We start from the raw sequence: 23671 nt of genomic DNA, 5'->3' as shown, positions 1-23671 counted from the left end.
AACAGAATGACAAAAAAGATTTCATGTAGCTGACTCCCATAATAAGATAATGCTTGATGTTGTTATTGCTGATGCTTCTTTTGTTTTTTAACTTATCAAAAAGCACCCGGCCCGACAGGCTATGGTTGATCAGCAAGGGGGGTTAGATTCTCGGACGGAGAAGCCTATTGATTTTTTACCACTTGCGTACAAAGACAGTGAACTGTCGATACTCTGTCACTGTGTCTCGCCTTCCTCATCTCCTCCCCTGTATAAATGGAGTGCTTCGCATTTGTCTTTCTCGCTCTCTCTGAACCTGCTACCATACAGGAAACGCGGTTCGCTAGGGCTTCCAGATCTCGCCGGCGACTGGCCTCTACCTGCTGTTCCGGACAGCCATGTCTGTCGGCAGATACATGGCCTTCTCCCCGTCGCCATCCACCGCGCCTCACTCGCCTCATATCTCCGGTCTCCGCACCGCAACCGCCATCGTCGAGCAGGAGAAGTATGCTTTCATCCGTGTTCCATAACGCCTTTGTTGTTTTATTTGATTTTTCCTTTTTTGGATCGGCGCACTTGTTTGGATCTGGCGTATTTCTCGGGATTTTTAGTATGTGGACTTTGTACTTAATATATCATCTTAATTTTGTGCAAAGATCTTGGATCGTGGCTTTGAACGATGGTTTACTGTTGTTGATGTTGATTGTTGATACTTGCTTTTTGCTCAGATTTATTTCGATTTTTATGCAAATTTCATTGATGTAAGCGGGCAAAACATTTGCAGGTATCTGTCGGAATTGTTGGCAGAGCGCAACAAACTAGGTCCTTTTATGCCAGTGCTTCCGCACTGCTACCGTTTACTAAACCAGGGTGAAATTTTGAATCCAATAACGCATCTGTTATGCTTACTGCTGATTTTTATATATGCATATTATTTGATGATTAATGCCTCTCAGAGCTCCCTAAGTCTGCAGGAATAACCGACCAAGATTGTACTAAAAAAATTTAGTCGGATTGCTTTGCTTTCTTGTTCGACCCACATTTGTATTGTAGCCTTGGTTGACCACGGGTTTAGGCGAACTTCTAAGCTCGAGGCTCAGGAGTACCACCCTTCTGTGATCTAGTTGTTTCATATTTTTGCGGTTTCAACGTTTCTGTTTTTTTTTTGGTGGGTGATCTTTTCTGTGTCTTCTATCTGTTTTATTGTGTGAGACCAACTGAGCTAACTTATGTTAACCTTATCTCGCTCTTTTTCCTGGGTGATGGTAATTGTGGTAGTTTTTTTTTTTGAACTTATCGGGCAGACAGTTTCTATAATGCTTAACATTTTGAAACTCAAGTTGACGGTAAACTATAGAATGATCTGGATAATTGCTTTCATCCATATATTTATGTAGGGATGCAGGGAAATAAAAAATGAAGGTTGGCGGTTGGAATGATGGTGCATGAAAATGAAAGCTTGAAAATGATGTTTAAACACAAAGAAAAAGAGAGATAGGGAAAGTATCTTAAGAATTTTGAGGATAACTATCCTTCAAAAAAGACTTAAATAAGCTTCCTTAAATACACTCACACAAAGGGGGAAAGTGAGGAATCAAGGGGTGGTTGCCTACTTGAACAAGGGGAATCTAATATCTCATTTCATTGTTATGCTTAAAATAGAAAATTAGGCCCTTATATAATAGGAACTTGCCTCAAGTATATTTTTCAGGAAGGACCCTAATAATAACAGAAATGAGAAAAGATACCTGGAACTAGGTAAATATATGATGTCCATATGAAAGCCCAAATGCATAAAATTTGCATAAAATCTAATGCATATGGTCTAGAAGATAAAGACAGAAACTTAAAATATGTGTCTTGTCATGCTGCATATCAAAAGATGATGTTTCACGAATTTGGAAGCCTGGTGCTGCATCAATGAGCCTATTTATAATGCATATTTTGTTGGATCTCCATTCATTCTTAGAGAGAGTAGAAGTTTGTTTTATGGTATTGCTGTTCTATTTGTTTTTAAAAGTTAGAATTCCATCCCAAATATTTTGTTAATTGAAAGTGGGGCATAGGGCCAGTCACAAAAAAGCAAGCATGGGGTTAGTTGGAACAAATATGGAGGGTACAATGCCAGCTACAAATCTAATTTCAGGAGCTTTTGCACATTTTGTTTAGATGGAAGATATCTAACTCTGATATATCATTAAAAATTAATCATGACTGGGCACGAATCTCAAGGCAAAATGAGTTGGAAACTTTCAAATTAATTACGAGACCATTTGAACTTTGATTTCAGCAAATTTATAGTCAAACTGAACATTTCGAAAAGAAGAACCCAACGACACCAAATTTGACATAGTTCGAGCCCAAATGGATCCAAATTGAAGACCCAGAGCACATTTGGAATATTCAAACCATAAATTGGACAATCAAGCGATTTTCAAACATGACATGTTATAGTCAAATTGAGTGGCTTGTTGAGATTAAGCCAACGAGCTTAAGATCGCTAAATTCTGATATCTTTAAGACACTCAGATACTCGATAAAAAGTCTACGATCAAGGAAGTCGATATCGGTTGTCCACCTGACCATGGCTGTCGCCAGACTTCTGCCCGACCACCAGCTGTCATCGAACTTCCATTGACCACCAGCTTGAAAGCACGAGATGCGCCAAGAGGGGGGTGGGGGTGAATTGATAGTTTTTGAAATAAAAAATAAAACCTAAATAGGAGTTCTAATTTTTTTGTAGTTTTCAAAAAAATACTTTAACTAATTCGAAGAGGAAGCTAGTGATTAAACACGATTGTAATAGCGGTGATAAAATTCTAAATCACACAGCAAGGTTCTACAGCAATATTCTCACCAAGAAGTTATAGTAATTATAGGATGCAAAAAGAAAATAAAAACCAGTAAATGGAAAAAGCACACCAGGATATTTATAATGGTTTTGTCACTTGACCTACGTCCACCCCCCTGAGCCCTCCACTCCGAGAATTTCACTACTCAAAAGTAATTCTCTTTTTGCCCGCACAACAAGACGGAGAAGCCCTTACACAAGCTCACTTTCACCTTCTCCGGTGTGGCGGAGTACCAAACGCTATGTCACCCTCCTGGTGACGGCAGCAGACCTTTTCATTTTTCTCCCTCCTGGAGAAGGCAGAGTACTTTTGAGGACACAAACCTTGAAGGCTCTCCCCCTTAGTGAGCTCTCACAAGATTTTCTCCGGCCACAGGAGGAGCAAGCATGCAGCAGGCTTGGAGCAACCATGTGATCCCCTCACACTCCTCCCTCACAAACTCACCTTCTCATTCCTCTCACAAACCCAAAAATCTTATCAAGTAGCTCCTCTAAATAGTTCTCCCTTCCTTGTCCCGTTCCCCTCTCTCTGAAAAAGAGACAACACAATACTTAAATATCAGGCTTTAAGAAACCCTAAATTTTCAATTTAGTCATTTATGTTCGTACAATACGATCAGTTCAAAATAGCTTTCGTTCTAGTATGGAGTAGAAGCAGACAACAATTCTGAACTATATCGTACAGTACGATACAAATATCGTCCATTACGATGTGGTAAATTTCTTCTGTTCGCACAGGATGAATGCTAGATGAGAGAAATTCGTCTATGTTTATCGCCTGGTACGACCCAAATCGTATCGTACAGTGCGATTTGTTAAAATTTTCAGATCGTCCTATACGATATATACATCCTCCAGTACAATTAGTTCAAAAATTAAGGTATTGTCCTGTACGATCTATGGGACGACAAAAAACAGTCTCGGTTTATTGTATAGTACAAACTTGGTCGTACAGTACGATTATTAATCATTAATTAAACCTTGATTTTAATTGACTAATCACGGGGGTTAATTTGAGCAAGTATTGAAATAATCGTACAATACGATATGATCTTACAGTATGATCAGTTCAAAATTTAACTATTTAAAAACTTGCTTAAATGAATCTGGCTGTTACGGTTTCGGATTGAAAACAAATCATATTGTACGATGACTATCGTACAGTACGATTAGTTTACAGAATATAGCCGTTTGTGCCTCAATATATCGTACATTACAATTTAAAATCGTATAGTACGATCTACAGAAAAAATAATAATTTTTCCAAAAAAAAACTCCCTCCCTTTGTGTGTGCGCGGTTGCTCAGTTTGCTTGCACATTTTGTGGCCATACTCAAGAGAAGGAAAAAAAATACAAAGTTACATACTTCACATTCTATTCTACACAGTCTTTAATCTTCTGTTGTCTTAAGCAATATGTGATCTCCCTGAAATGTTAGTACTTACAGACAAGAGCAACATTCAAAATATTCAATGAATAATGAAATAATTCAATCGATATTATTTGTCACCATCAAAATCTCAGGCTAGGGGTCATGGACTGCAATAATCTCCTTCTTTTTGATGATATCCAATAATATTGTCGATAAGCAAGTTAGGATGATAATTTTCATTTTTTTTTAAAATAAACATAAAAACATGAATAGATAACCAAACATGCATTTCATTTGAAGTTAGAAACTAAACACATGATAAACATGATATGCAAATAAGAAGGCATACTAACTAAAGTAGACAAGCTTCTTCCCTTTTTGACATTATCAAAAAGAGGAGAACAAAAAAAAAACATATGACAGTGACATAGTCAATAAGGAGGATCTTGATCAGGTGGTGGTGTATGTGGCTGAAAGTAGTGGTGGATGGACGTGAACTGTTGATCAATTGAAGAATTTTTTTTTTCAAAACCACCGCATGTCCTCCTCGTGCTGTTGGTGTTGTTCTTGGATATTAGAGTCAAGTCGGGTTTGGAGTTCATTGAGTCGTTCAATTATATCGTCGTGAGGATACTCGTTGTGGTGCATGTCTTCTTGGTAGAGCAGGTTCTCCTAGTGGAGCAGGTTCTTCTGGTGAAGCAGCCTCTCCTTCTTCATCAAAATCCGGCTCATCACGTGCTTGGCCCCGATGAACCAGGATACAGAAGGAGGCATCCGTATAGAAAATAGGGATATTATCGGGTTCACCAGGATAGATTAACTTGTATTTGTAGTGAAGAATATATCCTATGAGATGACCGAGGGTTAAATTGAGTTTTTATGGGTGCTAGGAAGACGAACTAGGGTCATGTTCTAGATATAGTTAATAATTAAATCTGCTTCATCAAATCTAGTATTTGACATGATTAGGTTTGTGACAACATACATGATTAAGGTTATGCGTATCCTATCTCTAGTTTTGGGTATGATTGATGTCCTAAGAATATGTTGGATAATGCGGGCATTTTGAGTTAAGGACTGGATAAGTGGTTGGTGTTGGTTCAAACCAACATTTCTAAGAACTAGATTGATGGCACTCCAGTCAAATTTGTTTGTTATAAAAGAGTGGGCTTGAGGTCCTTCAGTAGAAAGCCCGATGTATTGAGCGATGTCTACTTTGGTGATTTCTACATTTTGACGGTAAAAAAAAGAGGTGATGGTCAAGCTTTCTATATTTATCCTTAGATTGGCCATGAACTCAAAAAGGAGCTCAGAATTGAAAGGAAATTTCAAGGTGAGATGGAATTGTAAGGTAGTGGAAACAAAAAGGCTTATCACCTCAATGTTTAAGGCTGCTTGATTTAGCATACGAGAAGGAGTTACCTTGCATTCCTTGAACTTATGGTACGCTTTCTCATCCTTGTCGGACAAAAAGAGATCGTCGTGGCAACGAGAGAGAGGAGCTTCCCAGGACGAGTTTGCCTTGTTTGCTTGAGCTTGCCATTGAGTAAGAACAAGTAAGAGGCCGACTCGCCTTGGGAAGCTCCTCTTCCTCTCGTTGCCATGACGATTGCTTTTTGTCCGCTAAGGATGAGGAAGTGTACCATAAGTTCAAGGCATGCAAAGTAACCCCTTCTCGTATGCTAAATCAAGCAGCCTTAAACTTTGAGATAATTAGCATTTTTGCTTCCATTACCTTGCAATTCCTTCTCACCCTGGCATTTCCTTTTAATTCTTAGCTCCTTTCTGAGTTCCTGACCAATTTAAGGATAAATGTAGAAAGCTCAACCATCACCTCTTTTGTATGCCGTCAAAATGTAGAAATCACCAATGCAGACCAACCTCTATACATCGAGTTTTCTACTGAAGGACCTCGAGTCCACTCTTTCATAACAACGAATTTGACTGTAGTGTCGTCAATCTAGTTCTTAGGAATGTTGGTTTGAACCAACACCAACCACTTGTCCTATCCTTAACTCAAAATGCCCGCATTATCCAACATGTTCTTATAACATCAATCTTACCCAAAGTTGGAGATAGGATACGCATGACCCCAATCCTGCCTGTTGTCACTTACCTCATCATGTAAAATAATAGATTTGATGAAACAAACTTAATTCTTGATTATATCCAGAACATGATCCTAGCTCGCCTTCCTAGCACACGTAGAAAACTCAATTTAACCCTCAACCACCTCATATGATATATTTTTCACCACAAATACCAATTAATCTATCCTGGTGAACTCGATAATATCCCTATTTTCTATAAGGATGCCTCCTTTCGTATCTTGTTTCATTGGCGCCAAGCACGTGATGAGCCGGATTTTGATGAAGGGGAGGCTGCTCCATCAGGAGTACCTGCTCCACTAAGAAGATCTGCACCACAATCAGGACCTACACCTGCTTATCCTTACGACGATATAATCGAATGACTTGACCAACTCCAAACCCGACTTGACTTTCATATCCAAGAACAACACCAACAGCACGAGGAGGACATGCCATGGTCTGGGGAAAGATTTTCTTCAATTGATCAACAGTTTGCGTCCATCTACCATTTCTTTCAGCCACTTCCACCACCACTTGATCAAGATCCTCCTTATTGACTATGTCACTGTATTATGTTTTTCTACATTTTTTTTTGTACTCCTATTTTTGGTGATGTCAAAAGGGGGAGAAGTTTGTCTATTTTAGTTAGTATGCCTTCTTGTTTTCATATCATATGTTTAGTTTCTAACTTCAAATGAAATGTATGTTTGGTTATCTATTAATGTTTCTTGTTTACATAAAAAAAAGTTACAGCCTTTACATCCTATTCTACCTAATCTCCAGTCTTTTGTTGTTTTGAGCAATATGTGATCTCCCTGAAATGTTAATACTCACAGACAAGAGCAACATTCAAAATATTCAATGAATAATGAGATAAATCAATCGACATTATTTGTCATCATCAAAATTTTATGCTAGGGGTCATGGACTATAACATAGCTATTGTCAGACTTTCGCCTGATCACCAACAAATGTCGAATTTACGCTCAGCCATCGACCTTCATCAAACTTCCGTATGACCACTGTTCGTCGCTAGATTTCAACCCGATGTTTGACTATTGTAACCCGACGTTTGACTATTTGTAATCTATTCAAACACTAGTGGATTCATACAATTAGGTTTGGCCATATGGTTTTTCCCTTTAGAATTTTTCATATAAAATTTTTTGATGTTTCAATTCTCTCTATTTGTGAACTAGATACTCATACAATGCTAAGACGAAAGATTTTCTTACTTTACCGTCGCAAATATTCTAGCCTGAAATTGTTTGGCGCCATTTGTGGGAAATCAATCCCACTATCCTAAGCATTTCTCCTCCAATAGTCAACAATCGTAGTGTCAACAATCATAGTAATCTTAACCTTGGAGTATCCCGCTCCAACACACATCGATCCGTGAATCAGTCTATGAACTAGATACACCCGACGTCTGTCTCTCATTACTTAAGTAGGCTAAACTTTGCTGGGGAAGTGACATCAAGACCATCCCTGAAAGATCGCATACAAAAAATGGAGGAATCTTATAATGATTTCCCTTCAACTTCTACGAGAGACTCGACAATCAATGCTAGCACAACAAGATAAGATTATTCTCCCTCAAATTTGACCACTGGTGGTGGATGAACATATTCATGCAGAGATTCCTCTCTCTCAGTCAAGGGGTCGCCCTAGTTCACAACAACACATCAACCTTATTGATATAGCTAACTCCACCCATCTTTATCGTCCAGTCAGCTAGCCTGTATTTCTCTGGACGTCCTAGAGGACTTGGCCCAACCTCACGTTGCTAAACTCCCGCGCAACTCCTTACATCATAAACTACGTCAATTAGTCTGAGAAGAATTCCCTATAAGAGGTGGACTGCTACCCCTTCATCAGTGGGTCTTTTAGGAGTTATCTCCCCTAACTATAGTCATCATTCAATAATCCATTACGACATGCTTCAAATTATCGAGCATTGATTCTTACCACTGGACGTCTGATTCTTATGAGCACATCAATCAATATAGAACCATCATGCATACCCAACAAGCCTCAGATGCTATCCTCTACAAAGTTTCTTCCACTACCCTCAAAGAGCAAGCTCAAGCATGGTTCTCTATTCGCTCCTAGTCGGAACCATTCCCAAGTTTGTCAAGTTGGCCAAATTTTTGTCAAAAAATTTATTGCCAATCGAAGAATTCTTAAGGATTATTCCCACCTCTTAAGGATTCGTCAGAATGAAAATGAGTCATACAAAAAATACTTTCAGAGATTTTCTATTGAAACTCAATAAATCCTAAGGGTGGATCTCGATTTGCTAAAAGGAGTTTTTCTTGATGGCCATCCGAGATCAAGAGAATGTAAAGTGGACGGATCTTTTAAAGCCAAACACCGAAAATCAGGAGCACTATTGTCACTTCCACCATAGCTGTGGACACACTGCTAAAGCATGTAGACTTCTCAAAGATTAAATTGAGAGATTAATTCGAAAATGATATCTCCAACAATTCATTCAAAACCCACATACTCGAAATGAGGTTGATCCAGTTTTTTTTTTTTGTGGGGGGGGGGGGGATAATCAACAACAACAAAGACAACCGAAGAACAACCGTCAAATGATTGGTGAGATTAAAATCATCGTCGAGGGTCATTATTATCTAACAAAATCTTATTTGCAGTAGATAAAGAACCAACGCCAAAGTAGTCTCATATTGATCGCTCCATTACTTTTGATGACTCTGATTTGAAGAGAGTAAAGACACCTCATCAAGATCTACTCGTGATTAATGCGGGGATAAGTGACATGTGTTACAATGTCAAAAGGATTTTAGTGGACAATGGGAGCTCTATGGACGTCTTGTTCTATACTACTTTTCTCAACTTGGGTCTCGCAAGAGAAAAACTTTAGTCTGTCGCAGGACTTATATGGATTTGATAATCGACCCGTACGAGTAGAAGAAACGATTAGCATCCGAGTCATACTTGATATCTTTCGAAGGCTTCTCTAGTCGATCTTTGAAATTGTCGCCTCCATCCCTCACCTTAAACTAAAGTTTTATACCCCAGTAAGGATCAGTATAGTACACAGAGATCAGTAAATAATGCAATCCTGCTATCTTAAGCTAGCTTAACCACGCCTATCTATTACTCAGTATCGAAATCTACGTTGAAGATGTTTCCCAACTAGCTTCTCCTGCCAAGGATCGTTAGATGTCGAATCTTGGACTAAATATCAAGTGAGCTATAAGGTTTAAAAGAATCCAGGAGCTCCACCTCGATACAACAACAACTAGTGTTCGCAATGTTATCAGTAACTTTTATTAAAACTATTTGTTACGTAGTCTCTATGTTTTATGAATTGACTACTATGTATTCTCTATATTCCTAAGTTGCATCAGGGAATTGTAGTATTATTTTACATATTACTATGAAACTTTGTTTGTTCATTTGTATTGTCTTCTTCTCCAAGTAAGATCATAACGACAATTTCATTTAAGCTGTGAACTCCAAACTTTAAATCATTGATTTGAGAAATATGTAATTTTTATTATGTCTCAATCATTGGTTGATCAATCCCAGTGGGATTCGATCCGACTTCTTCCACATAGGCTAATGTCATCAAGTATTACTTTGATTAGTAACCTCAGATAAGTTAAACATCCTAGGAGGATGTCAATCAAATCTTAAAGTTCTTGAATCGAGAAATATACAATTTTTATTGCGTCTCAATCGTTGTATGATCAATCACTTTATGATCAATCTAGGGGGATTCGATCCGTCGTTTTCAACATAAGGTTAAAAGTCATCAAATAATGGCTTGACTAACAACCTTGGATATGTCAAACATCTTAGGAGGATGTTAATAAAATTTTAAATTCTTTGATTACAGAAATATATAATCTTTATTGCGTCTCAATCACTGGATGATCAATCTAGGGGATTCGATTCGACCTCTTTCACATAGGTTAAAACTCATTAAATAATGCTTTGACTATTAATCTTATATAGGTCAAACATCCTAAAAGGATGTCAACCAAATCTTAAAGTCCTTGATTTAAGAAATATGTAATTTTTATTGCGTCTCAATCACTGGATGATCAATCATAGGAGGATTCGATTCGATCTATTTCATATAGGTTAATGTCGTCAAGCAATGCTTTGACTAACAAACTCAGATAGGTCAAATATCAGAAGTGGATGTCTATCACATTCTCTCAGGTTGAGTGAGTTCACTAAAATATTTTTTCACCATTCAACTAAAAAGAAAATTCATAAAACAAATTTATATATAAAAGATCACATACATTATATAAGAACATCAACTTCTGATACATACAACAATCACTAAGAAAAATAAAGTGATACAACCAATAATAAAGAAACACTACATAATCTCAACAATCTCATCGTCACTGGAAAAGACTTTTTGAAGTTTGCTTTCAATATCATCATCATTGTCTCAATTTGAAGGGGGATCATCAAAAGCCTGACTAGGTGTTAACCCTTTATCTTTCACTTTGGTTTTGTGTTGTACCAGACAAACACCTTTCAAAAAACCTTGAATAAAGCCTTCTTCAATACACTCCTGCTTTAGAGCCTTCACTTCTATAGCATATATATGATTGTAAACCTCCTAAACGTGATCATGAATTATGCTTTTGAATGTTATAGACTTCTTAAAATCTTTTATGGCTTTGGAGAGCGTGATCTAGATTGGGCCTTTGATAGAGTAGTTTCTTTCTCAGTTATGAGACTTTGAAATCTCTTGTTTTTATCTTTGAGAGCTATTATCTTCTCTCCAGAGATCTGTCATACTTCAAATGCTAGTTGATCATCGCTTGCGCATCCACCAAATCAATATGGAGTTGATCTATCCGCTGATTCTACAAAGAATTAGAAGTCGTCATAGTAGCCAATTCAGCTCTGCATTATGCTATTTATTCTTCCTTTGTCTTCATCCCCTTGATCTTGCTATCATATTTTCTCTTATACTCGCCTTGAAGATATCTGACCTTCACAAATTCATCATTCCAATTTTTCAAGGTTTGAGTTAACTTAATTTCAAGATCCATGTGCCGCAACAACTGAAACGATAAAATGATATTTTTAAGGGACATCCTTATAAATGTAAAAAAAGAGAACAAGAAGAAGTGAATACTTACCCGATCGTGCCTTGTCGATGTCCAATGCACTGATGTTTCAAAACATTTTCCGAAACATCTTATTTGGATGGAGAACAATTGTGACCTTTGTCAGCACCTGCTAAAATCTTCTCCACCTTCATCTTAGACGAAGTCTGTGAATCAGCATCATGTACTAATCATTTAGGAGGAACTTTTGAAGTATGGGTAGATACTTTCTGAACTTTGGATGACTTCTTCAACATAATTGCATGAGACCTTCCTGCTTGAGTAGATAATAATCGAGCTTTGAACAAATATTCTTCCTCTACATACTTGCCTAGATAGCGTACCGCATAATGAAGAGTGTCAACATTTGGAATCTTAAGCATTTTCAAGATATCTTTTACTCAAATATGAAAGGGAATAGGTAAATCCTTCAGTTTCTCCTATTTATCCAAAAGATGCAAGTTGTTTTGCATGAAGAAAAATTCACTAGCCTAACTCTTTGGCATATCTCTGGTGCGAATGTCTAGCCCTTTGGATATGAAAGTAATACGACCCTGTGCATCACAAGTGAAACGACCCATCTGAGAAAAGCGCTTTGGAGTCAACACTGCTCCACAATCTCTAAAAAAGACAATCGATCCCACTGCAATCAACATAGATATGTATTAGAATTGGGATAAACTTATTCCACATGTGACTGATATATCATTCAACTCCGGAGGTGGTGGAAATCGAAGCCCAACTCATAAACTGAACTCATAAACAGTCAAATATATTGGAGAAAGAGAATAAGCTCGATCGGACTTTTCATGCACCTTCATCACAAGATCATTAGAGAAGTGAAACTTTTCTAAAGATGATCAAAGAATCACCGGTAACTGTGGAAACTACATCGTCAGTTTTGATCATCTTGTGGGATTTCTTCACACTGTCATTCTGGGCAGTAGGATGTTGATCTCTTTTAGCCAAGGATTTTTGAGGGAAGTGTGGTCACCTATTTGGACTTTTGCATTAAAGAAATGACATAGAATTTTAATAGGGGATGCCGCCTATCAAAAGCAATGGAAAGCCTCTAAAGTGAGAAGAAATATAGGGGAAAAAGAAAGGAGGCTAAAGTCTCTACCTTCTACATAGAGAGGGACACTTGTACCTGATAGGAGATGCCTCAATTGTAAGAAAGTTAGAGTAAGAGAGGAGAAGAAGAAGAGATGAACTTTCCTGCCTACCCTGGGGGATATTTGTAGGAGCAAATGGGGGGAGGGGAGAAAGGGCTTCTAGAAATTTTCAAAATTGTTCGAAAATTTTTAGAATTTTCAAATTTTTTTATTGTTGATTTTCAAAAATAAAAAAATAGTAATTAAAAATAAAATAAAAAAAATTATATATTATACTAGTATAAATGCACATGTACATGGTGCATGTTTATAAAATTTTAAAAACTAAGAAAATGATATTATAAATTTTAAAAATAATTTATGATGTTATATGATGATACTAAATACTTTATGAATATTACATGTAATATTTGTATATTTACATATGATTTATAGGCATATAAATTCATATTATTTTTCCATATATACTCATTATAGGTGTGTTAGATGAAAAGTAAAAAAAGTCTGTTAATGTCTAATGCATAGTGTCCTAATCCATTGATATTTTTGACATCAGTATCATATCCAATAGAATATTACATTAGTGATTAAAAAAAAAGTTGGACATAGAGCATTATCTACAAGTGTATAAACTTATGAGGAAAGCAACAATGAATGAATATATTGAGAAAGAGTAATGATTATGTATAGAAGCTCATTGGATGTAAGCATTTAATACATATACATAGAATCAGGCTTTTGAGAAATGATTAAAATAATAGAATTGTTCTCAGAAGTGTACAATTCAGTGTACAATTCAGTTGATCACTCAATGCATCCATAAATAGATAATCAACATGGGACACATTGGTCCTCAGAGAATAAGAATGATATATATGGAGCAAAATCTTTCCTTGGAGATCAGTTATCAAATTGATAGCAAAAATAAATAGAATAAATGGGAAGGATGTTGATCAAATTTGTTGATCTTTTGAAAAGTACACAACAATATCTCAATAAAATGAAAGTACTTCAAGGAATAAAAAGTTCAAGGTGAAAGAAATGAATATAAGAAAAATAATTTCTTACTAAAATATATACATGCTAAATCATATATAAAAAAATGCTTGATTGGTGTAATATATCAATTAAAATAGCATAGATAAATTGTCCGTATGCACTCTGCCCTCCTTCCAAATGCTGATCCTTCCACTTGAACATTTACATATAAAAATAGACATATATGAACAAAATGTTCACCTTTAACAATATATCATTATTATCATTTTTCATAGATTTCTTTTCTCCTATTATTCTGAACATTTATATATATGAAGAGATTGATTCTTACCTACAAAACAACAGTGGCCGCACTAAATAGAAAATGGGAAAGGAAGCTGATTTGATCAAGCATGGATGATATTTCCAAGTCCTCTAAATAGAGATAATTTCCATTTCCTGCCTTCTTCGAGCAAATCATAAGCTTTGCACTGCGCTTTAGTAAAGAAAAAACCAACCTACTACATTAAAGCCAAGAGGTTTACAACAACCTTAGCAGCTGCTTTATTACTTGAATAGGAAAAGTTGTATTCCCAAAATTTGCTTCAGCACTTAGAAGATATATAACAGTTGGTGCGATGAGGCCTTATGTAAAAGAAGAGTTTGACAAATATAAATATCATATAAATAATTACAAGTATATTGATCAAAATATTGATGAGTTTCTAAAAATGTCTATCAAATTAGCCAATTAAGAAAAAATGAACAACTAAGCGATGAAAGTTTAGGTATTGCTTATGGAGAAGCTGTAATTCCTTGCGAAGAAACTCATCTCTAAGGCTAGCTTTTTGAGCTCGAACCGTTACCAGTTTCTCGTGATATTGAGTATTAATCGTACTTATGTTTCGTTTGGGACAATTTTTTTATTGCTTCTTAAAACACAATTTTAGCACAAAAAATTTAACTTGTTAACAAAAACACTATTTTAAAAGGCAATAAAAAAGTCGTCTCAAACGAAGCTTCTGTCTCTCCAACAACGTAATAAGACAATCATAAAAATAAAATTCAAATGCAGGATGAATTTTCCGTTGCAAAAAAAAAAGTGATCAAATTTACATCTCTATGCGGAGTATTTTACTTGTCATCATCTTCTTGTTGTTCTTTGGTCAATTTCATAATGTTTTCAAGGAATTTCTCTTCAAGTCCCTCAAATGTCTAGGGATGATTGATCTTGTCATAGCTAACTTCTTTATTATCTATAAAATCTCTGACCATTTGTTTCTCCAATCCAATTTTGGAGTCTGGTCTTTGATCTTTGTATGCAAATCAAGAAGAATCGCTTCTTTGACATAAATCTTTAGAAGTTATGTGGTCGCTTAGTCTTATATATCTTTATGCAGATCGAGATAGGGGTGTAAACGAGTCGAGTCGAGTCGAGTTTTGGCCCTTATCGAGCTCGGCTCGTTAGATAGATAGCGAGCTCGTACTCGAGCTCGAGCTCGAGTCGAGCTCGACAGTCGAGCTCGAACTCGAGCTCGTGTCACTGTTAACGAGCTCGAGCCGGCTCATCGCTTCTTTGACATAAATCTTTAGAAGTTATGTGGTCGCTTAGTCTTATATATCTTTATGTAGATCGAGAAAAATCGCTTCCTTGACTTTATATTTTGTAAATCCGAATCAAGCTTGAAGTTATGCGGTCTCTTAGTCTTATCCATCTTTCTAAAAGTAATAGATATCCTACAGAATTTGAAGAAAGATATTTAATAATATGATCATGCATGTACTTGAAAAAAGATGAGACCAACGAGAAGATAACTTGATATTATGATAAAATAAGGTATGAAAGATGGTATTTGATGATTTTGCGCATTTCTTTGAGATTTTTTTTAACATAATTAGAATTTTGGATTTAATTGCTCCTCCCAGTAATATTGATGCAACTATACATTGTTTGTTGGTTTCGCAAATATTTTTTTGTCATATTAAATAGAAGGATTGTAAATTAATACTTTTGCTTCCGCTAATTTGGCTTCCACTCACTAAAGATATATGTTTCAACTTGCGATTTTGCTTTCATTTAAAAAAAAATTACAAAGGATCATGAAATCAAAGTAAATGGTTAATCAGATCTAAGCCTAGCAAAATAGTATAGGAAAAAAGGATTTTATTTTGCACCTAACATGGTCTGAAGCTTGAAGACTCTCTGATCTACAAGCTTGAGCGATTCAGGAAGCTGGGTTTGCACGATATATTGAGGAGCTCTAGTGAAGAGTGAGGTTGATAGTGAGCTCAGCTTCACAAGCGAGACTGGGACGAATTGGGGACTGGTTTGCATTTGAAGGGGAAATTTGTATAAGACGAAGAGAATATGAAGTGTCATTTTATAATATAATTAAAGTGCCATTTTGGAATACGGAAGGTATATCAAATCAATGAAACGCTTTGTAAATTAGAAATGCTCGGCAGTGAAAATGGATAATAAGAGTGCTTAATTTTTTTTTTAACCGCTGGCAATGAAAACGTACAGTTGTCGGTTATTAAGTAATTATTTGTGGCCAGCAAATTATATTTATTTTAAAATAATGGTTGTAAATAAATGAATAAATAAATGTTTTATAGGAAGTGATAAATGACAGAATTTGAAGAGTCATATATGAACGGTATAGATTAATTTAAAATTTATAAATGAACAATCAAGATTTGTTATGAGTGGAATCCTAAGCCACTTTTATATAGTATATATATATACCAGACTTAATTTTGATATTTTTAGAGCCAATTGGGAGCTTTACAAACACGATCGGGTCATTCTAAAATCTTGAACCACGTTAGGAATTTCTCAGAAACTGTAACTCATATTTTTGGACTTCTGAAGCTTCGAAGTCTGAAAATACGGGCAACTAATATATCATGAGAAATTAATCATGATTTGGCTTGAATCTCAAAGCAAAATTGAGTTAAAAACTTCCAAAATTAAATTTGGGACCATATGAACTTTGATTTCAGCAAACTTATAGTCAAATTGAACATCTTGAAAAGACAAAACCCAACAACACCAAATTCGACCCAGTCCTAGCCGAAATCGGTCCAAATTGAAGACCTGAAACACATTTCGAAGGTTCAAACTAGAAATTGGACGAACAAATGATTTTTAAACATGACATGCTTATATTTGAATCTAGCGACTCGTTCAGACAAATGCAACGAGCCTAAGATCCTTGAATTGTGATCTCATTAAGCCACACAAATACTCGATAAACGGTCCACATTCATCAACCGTCAATACATAACACTCCTAACATGCCCTTGATCTTTTCCCTATTTACTGGTCATGCCATGCCCAAAAAATTTTAAATATACTCCTCATTCTTCATTAAGTGGACCAAACAAGGAAGAGAGGAAAGAAAGATAAGTCACACTTCTCTTTCCCCAAACTCCTCGACCACCGCCCGACCACCAATCGATGTGGGACTATTGCCTGGCCATTGATTGTCAACAGACTTTCGCCTGACCACCAGCTGTCGTCGGACTTCCACCTAACCACTAACTGTTGCCAGACTTTCGTCGGTCGCCAATTGACGCCGAATTTACGCTTGGTCACAGGCCATTGTCGGATTTCCTTCCGATCCTAGTTTGTCGCTAAATTTCAACCAGACAGTTAACCATTGTAACTTGATCATCCTCACCTTCAAGGACGAGTCAATCATTTGTAATCTATTCAAACACTAGTGGATTCATGTCAACTGGGCGTGACACTGTGGTTTTTCCCTTAAGAGTTTTTCATGTAAAAAATTATAGTGTTTCTTTTATCTCTGTTTGTGAGTTGAATACTCTTGTAATGCTAAAAGGAAAGATTTTAGGACTTTACCGTCATGAATATTCTAGCCCACAACTAACTCAAACATGTAACCTTTATCCTTGGAACCAAAGAGCATGCTTCTTGACCTATAGCTCTATGCTGTAACTTTTATTGATCTGCTCCACTACTAGCTTATATAATTATATATATGAATTAATAGTAAGTTTATGTAGACACTTCAAGCTTTGTAAGGACTTCAAAACATCATGGTCAGGGATGTGTATTTGGATGGCATCATGCCATCAGCTTATTTGTGTGTGTCATTGGTTTTAAAATAGAATATTTTCTCTTTTTATTGCAACAACTTATAACAACTAGTTTGCCATGGCACACTCTTTTCATGAAAAAGAAAAACCATTGCATGTGGTAGGTAATGAAGTTTTCGAGCATAATGAACATTTAAGCATCAATATGCGTGATGGTGATCTTCTTGAAAATAAAAGAATTTGAAGTTTTTTATTCTAGACACATTGTTAATTGTGAAGAACAATTTTGTTGCCATTCAAAACAAGTAAGCCTATGCTTCTAGTGTTTAATTACGAATTGAATCATTTTTCTAAAATTGTGCGTGTTTGAATGTGGAAGGATTTGGAAGGAAAGGGGTAAAAAAATAATGTAACATGGGCTAATGATGATGATAGGAAACACTTGAAGATTTCAAGTAAATCTTATCAAGAGACAAAAACAACTAGAAATCTCCACAATTCCAGTGGAACACCAGTGAAAAACATTAATTTTATTGCAAGAAAACAAACTACGGAAGAAAATAACAAGATAGTTGATCCCAATTCGAGAGGAGGATCGATCTCTCCCAAATCTATAGACCTTGCTAGAGCCCAAAGAAAACTTATGAGATTTCAAATTTCTGCCAAATTCAAGATACCCTAATCCTAGGAAAACCAACTATTTAATGCATTCAATCCAAAAGGAAATCTCAAACAGTCCCTACATTCAAATTTCCCTCCTAACTCCCCCAAAAATCCTTCCCAAAAGCTCTCTTGGACCCAACGTTTTTTACCGGCATACATGAGAGGTGGAACAGTTCTGCCTCTGTCCGCCTGAGCCTGTTCTGTTTGGATCAGCTTGATTGATCTAATGGACCGGTCTAACAATACTTCCTTTCGAAAGGCTACCTTGTCCTCAAGGTGGAACGAAGGAAACTACTGCTAAAGCATTTGATTAATAACACTGGACTAAAAAATGGACTGATATTTGGTTGAATGATCCATGCTTCCAACATCTCCCTAATCAATCTGAAAGAACAGTCACGTGTGAGTTTCCCTCACTCTCGCTCATTGAAGTAGACTTAATGGAGGAAAATCTTAAGTAACACTGATGCCACTAGTGAACAGAGAACACCAAGAGTATAGGTCAACGAGAAGTTACCCGAATTCGAAGAAGTCGGTGGACGGTGAACAATCAACCACTGGTTGGGGGAGATGTTGATCGCTGTGGATAACTGAAGAAAGAATTTTGTCCCCGTAATCTTCAACGGATTCATTGAGTTCCAAATCAAAGTTGATGAAGGTTGATTGTAAAATGTTAACGAAGCCTTCTTGATCGTAGAAGAGGTCGGAATCAAAGTCTGGATCTGCCATCCATGGACAACGGAGCTTCTTCCCTTGGATTCTTTGAAGGCCGGTGGCTTGTGCAGAAGGGAGGGAGGAGTGGGGGCCGACGGCTTGGTGGGTTCGGATGGGGAAGGGGATGGCTAGGGTTAGGGAGGGGGCTTAAGTTTTTTAGGTTAGTTACCAAGGAAGGTAATCAATCTAAAGGATTAATGAGAGTGGAGGAAATTATAATTCAAATTTTAATCCTAAATTAGGGCAAGGGGAAGGGAGGTTTGGCGGCATGCATGGGGAAGGAGGAAATTGGGGGGAAATTAAATGCCTCCTAATTCATTATCTTAAATTAGGAATCAATTAATGGAATCAAATCTAATTTAAAATTAAATTAGGCTTAAATTTTGGTATTTTTCTAATTTAGATGGGTTAATTTAGGAAAGTATTTGAAAATTCGAATTTGAATTTCAAATAGGATTAAAATCTTTCTTAAATCAATTTGGATATTTTTGGCAAGCAGTAATGATGATTGAAATCATCATCAAGAGGGCCCAAAGAAAGGGGCGGCGACTAAGGTTCGGGTAGGGTGAAGGAAGGGCCAGATTTGGGGAGGCTAGGTCGTCACTATGGTGGGAGTAAGGAGAGGAGCCGACGGGTGAGGGGAAGGGTTGGGTGTTGGCCGGCGGTTAAAATACGGGGAGGGGACGACCGGCGATTTGAAACAAGGGGAAAGTCAGACCACAAGCTCGGAGCACCTCTGTGACTGGTGGGTATTGCTTTGCCACACCTTGGGATTTCGCCACTCAAGAACTCACAAGCTCAAGAGAAGAAAATTAGAAATTTTATTAAGCAATCATCAAATCTAATACAAAGTCTAGGGCCTCTATATATTTAGGCTTCCACAAAGTAGAAAACTCAAAAACAAATATACTTTCAAGGCTACAACTAACTAAACTCCCTTATAGGGGTACAAAGGTCAAACTGAGGTCAAACTAAAACAAATAATGAGAACAATACTAATACAATAACATAAAATTACTCATAAATTGATGCTTCTGATCGTTGCCGTCGATCTACGATGTCTCATGTGATAGACACACTAGAATCTTCTACTGATGTCCTCATCATTCTCCTCGGGTGGGAGAAAGCTCGATCCCTTTGAGTAACTGTCTCGGGAGATCTCGTACAACTCTAGAAGATCGGGGTCCAATCTCTGCAACTCTTGGCGATCAATCCATGTGTTCTCCGTTTTCGATTTAGTTTTCCATTGAACCAAATACCTTTGGCATCTAGTGGAAATGATTTCATCAGTGATTATGGCCTCAATCTTCTCCGCACTAGGTAATGGAGGAAATTTTGGGAGTGTAGGTAGGCTTGGGATCTCGCCAAGTGGGGTCACACAAGGCTCAATGTTTAGTGGATTATTGGGATTAAACTCTGGTCCCTCAAAGGCTACAAGATCTTCGATGTTAAAAGTAGGATTCATGTTAAAACCTTCAGGAAGGTCTAACACATAAGCGTTGTTATTTATTTTTGAAATTATCGTAAATGGTCCTGCGCTTCTAGAATGTAACTTTTTAACCGTTTCTTGCAAAAGCTGCTTCGGTCGGATCTGAACAATTACAAAATCTCCAACATCGAATTCTTTGAATCGTCTGTTGGGATCCACATTAATTTTATAGTTTGCATTGCTTTGTTTAATTCTTTTATGAATTTCTTTGTGTAACTCCTGAATATGAGATACAAATGTAGATGCAGACTCAAACATTCTTACCTTAGGACTCATAGGGATCAAGTCTATAGGCTATTTAGGTTGGTAACCATAAACAATTTTCAGCAGGGCTTAGACCTGTAGTTCAAATAACAGAGTAGTTATAGGCAAATTCAGCTATAGGAAGTCTACAGTTCCAGTCTCGGATATTCTCTCATACCAAAGTCCTTAGCAAATTTCCTAGACTCCTATTCGTCCATTTGTTTGGGGGTGAAAAGTGGTAGAGAATTGGAGTTTGGTCCCCATTTTGTGCCATTAAAATTTTCAAAAATAACTAGTAAACTTAACATCTCGATCTGACACAATGGTTTTAGGCAGCCCGTGAAGTCTAACAATTTCATCAAAATACAGTTTGGCGATCCTAGAGGCATCAAAAGTTTTGGAGCACGGGAGAAAATGAGCCATTTTAGATAATTAGTCCACTACCACGCACACAGAGTCATGTTTTCTAACAGTCTTGGGTAGCACTAAAATAAAATCCATGCTAACATCCTGCCACGGGCAGTTGGGTATTAGGAGGGGTGTGTAGAGTCCAGTGTTTTGTTTTTATTGCTTAGCTAAATGACACGTGCATAAATTGGGTGAAATAGAAGAAATAAAAGCTTAATAAATTGGGTGACATATTATAAAACAATTAAAAATTGCCAAGCAAAGTTAAAAAATAATTAAAGAATTATTGCATCATGCGTTATGACTATATGACTATGCCGGGGGTCCAAGGGGGCGCTGCCCCCTGGCGGGGTTCGACTTGAGGAGTTTCCGGGGGCAACCCCCAAATTAAATTTTTATTGTAAGAGTGAAATCGCAGTAAAAGCGCAACAAAAATGGACCAGAAGCCCAGTGAATGCGTAGCAAAAGCGCATTAAATAAATAATTTTTTATTGTAAAAGTAATTTTAATTCAAAAAAAATAAAATACTTTAAAAATAATATGCTCTTCTGATCACAAATCTACATAATCATTGATAAATGAAGAGAAATGGCGAATGGAGAAAAAATGGAGAAATCAACTTACAGGTTTGAAAAATTTTATGCGATTTGGCATCAGCTTCCCTCGGCTGCGCGGAGAAACTAAGGTGGATGGCTTGTTGCTTACGGCCGGAAGGGAAGACCAAGGGTGCGATCTCCAACCGACCACTACCCGCCTCAATCGCTCGGGAAGACCACGAATATGAATAGGAATACGGGATTAAGGCGAAGTGAAGACTCGGGCGTGAATCGGCTAATATGAAATAGCGGGATTAGGGTTTTTTATTTATTTAATTATAAAATAGCCGGACACGTGTGTCCGATTTAATTTTTTTTTAAATGGGACACACTAATGACGTGTCCAACACGTGTCCTTGTCGTGTCGGACGCGTGTCCTTGTCCGACACTGCATACCCTATTAAACGAAGTGTCGGTGTATCAGTGCACCTCAACCAACACTCAACAAGAATGAAGGGATAATGAGGATTCATAAAGGTGAATTCTGAATAATTGGAATGAGGCTAATGATGATAATGATGATGATGATGGTGGTGGTGGTGGTTTATGCATGAGTGTGCCAATTTATATATACATGCATGGTTGTACATTTTTATATTTATATGTTGATTGGTATTTATGTGTATGGGTACTTGTGTATTTTACATACTTTCTGGGTATTGCTATATCCGTATGCCAATATGGTATTACATCCTGTATCTGGTCTGGTGCAAGTGTTTTATAGAATCAATATGTATGTATGGACATCCTAATTTTTGAAGCTTTTCATATTTTATGTAGCAAATTGGAATGGCATTTATATGCAATATGGTCTTTATGTGTGTATGGGTACTTGTTTATTTAACACTTTCTGAGAATTGCTGTATCCTCATGCCAATATGGTATTACATCCTGTATCTGGTGTCGTGCAAGTGTTTTATAAAATCTATACGTATGTATGAGCATCCTAATTTTCAAGGCTTGTCATACTCCTTTAGCAATTTGTTAGGATATCATGTATCTTCCTTTTTTTTTCATGCTTAGCAGGCTCCAGAAATATTTAATCCCTATGAATGTGGCAAGCTGGTTTTTTATTAACTTTGTTGTATTTGTTCTAAACTTACAATGGCTGGTCCATTAAAGAGGTCATCTATATGGTGACATTTGCTTTGCAGCATTTTTGAACGTGGTTTTGTTGTGTATTTTGCTAAGAATATCTGCAAGTTGATTTCTGATAGCACATATGAAATGAAAAACTCACTTTCTTGTTTATCTATTATGGAATGTCTATTCACGTATGAAATGAAAAACTAACTTTCTTGTTTATCTATTATGGAATGTCTATTCACCTCCACATACGTGGTGCAATTATGTCGTATTGAATATGAACAATGTTGATAATGGATTTAGTGTTACAATATATTCTTATTGGGTTTTCTCATTTGATTTTCAAATCTTTTAAGATAATTTTGATCCCCAGAAGCTCGCAGATTGTTTAGGCAGAAATTCTTAATTCATATTCATTGCTAGATGTAGAAACAACATATTGCTTCTTGCTCTTTCATGTTATCGAGATTTTCTCTCAAAAATTTATAATCTCTAGTCATGGATTTTGTATTCACTAGTAATTCTGTATAGTCCGCATTGTATACCTTTTAATTTATAAAGTATCCGACTTTATATGAAGAATTTCTTTGCTAGAATTTGATTTAAGGTATCTGAGGATTATTTAAGTAGCTTGAATGTCAGACTATTTGGATTTGTGCATGAATTCATATGACACTCATTGCAAATATGATATCTAGAGTTGTCCATATCTATTTCTTTTCCTTCTTCATTTGCATCCAATTTTTTACTTGGTTTGGGTGGGGTTTCAAAAAGATTTTAATTAGTTATTTTGTATCTCTTAGTAGATCTATAATATATTTTTATTAAGAGGAATGTTTTTTATTCAAATTAAAAAATATTTTTCACAAGTATTTGGGTTTACCTATTTCTTTCATCTTAATTCTTCAACG

General features: G+C 36.5%; 1 protein-coding gene across 2 annotated transcripts in view; it reads left to right on the top strand.

Moving 5' to 3' along the window:
• The first annotated feature begins 273 nt into the window (after window positions 1-273).
• LOC110098492 (KH domain-containing protein At5g56140-like) overlaps window positions 274-23671 on the top strand; it is a 34896-nt gene continuing 11498 nt past the window's right edge. Inside the window, exons 1-2 of one of the 2 annotated variants that reach the window (XM_020825342.2) lie at window positions 274-484; window positions 764-849. In XM_020825342.2, the coding sequence (XP_020681001.1) occupies window positions 378-484; window positions 764-849 (193 nt within the window). In that variant the 5' untranslated portion in view covers window positions 274-377. The remainder of the gene's footprint in view (window positions 485-763; window positions 850-23671) is intronic. The other variant, XM_020825343.2, reaches the window with a different exon arrangement.

Source organism: Dendrobium catenatum, unplaced genomic scaffold (assembly GCF_001605985.2).
Source record: "Dendrobium catenatum unplaced genomic scaffold, ASM160598v2 fragScaff_scaffold_669, whole genome shotgun sequence".
Taxonomy (NCBI): domain Eukaryota; kingdom Viridiplantae; phylum Streptophyta; class Magnoliopsida; order Asparagales; family Orchidaceae; genus Dendrobium; species Dendrobium catenatum.
This window is presented reverse-complemented; position numbering and strand designations above follow the sequence as displayed.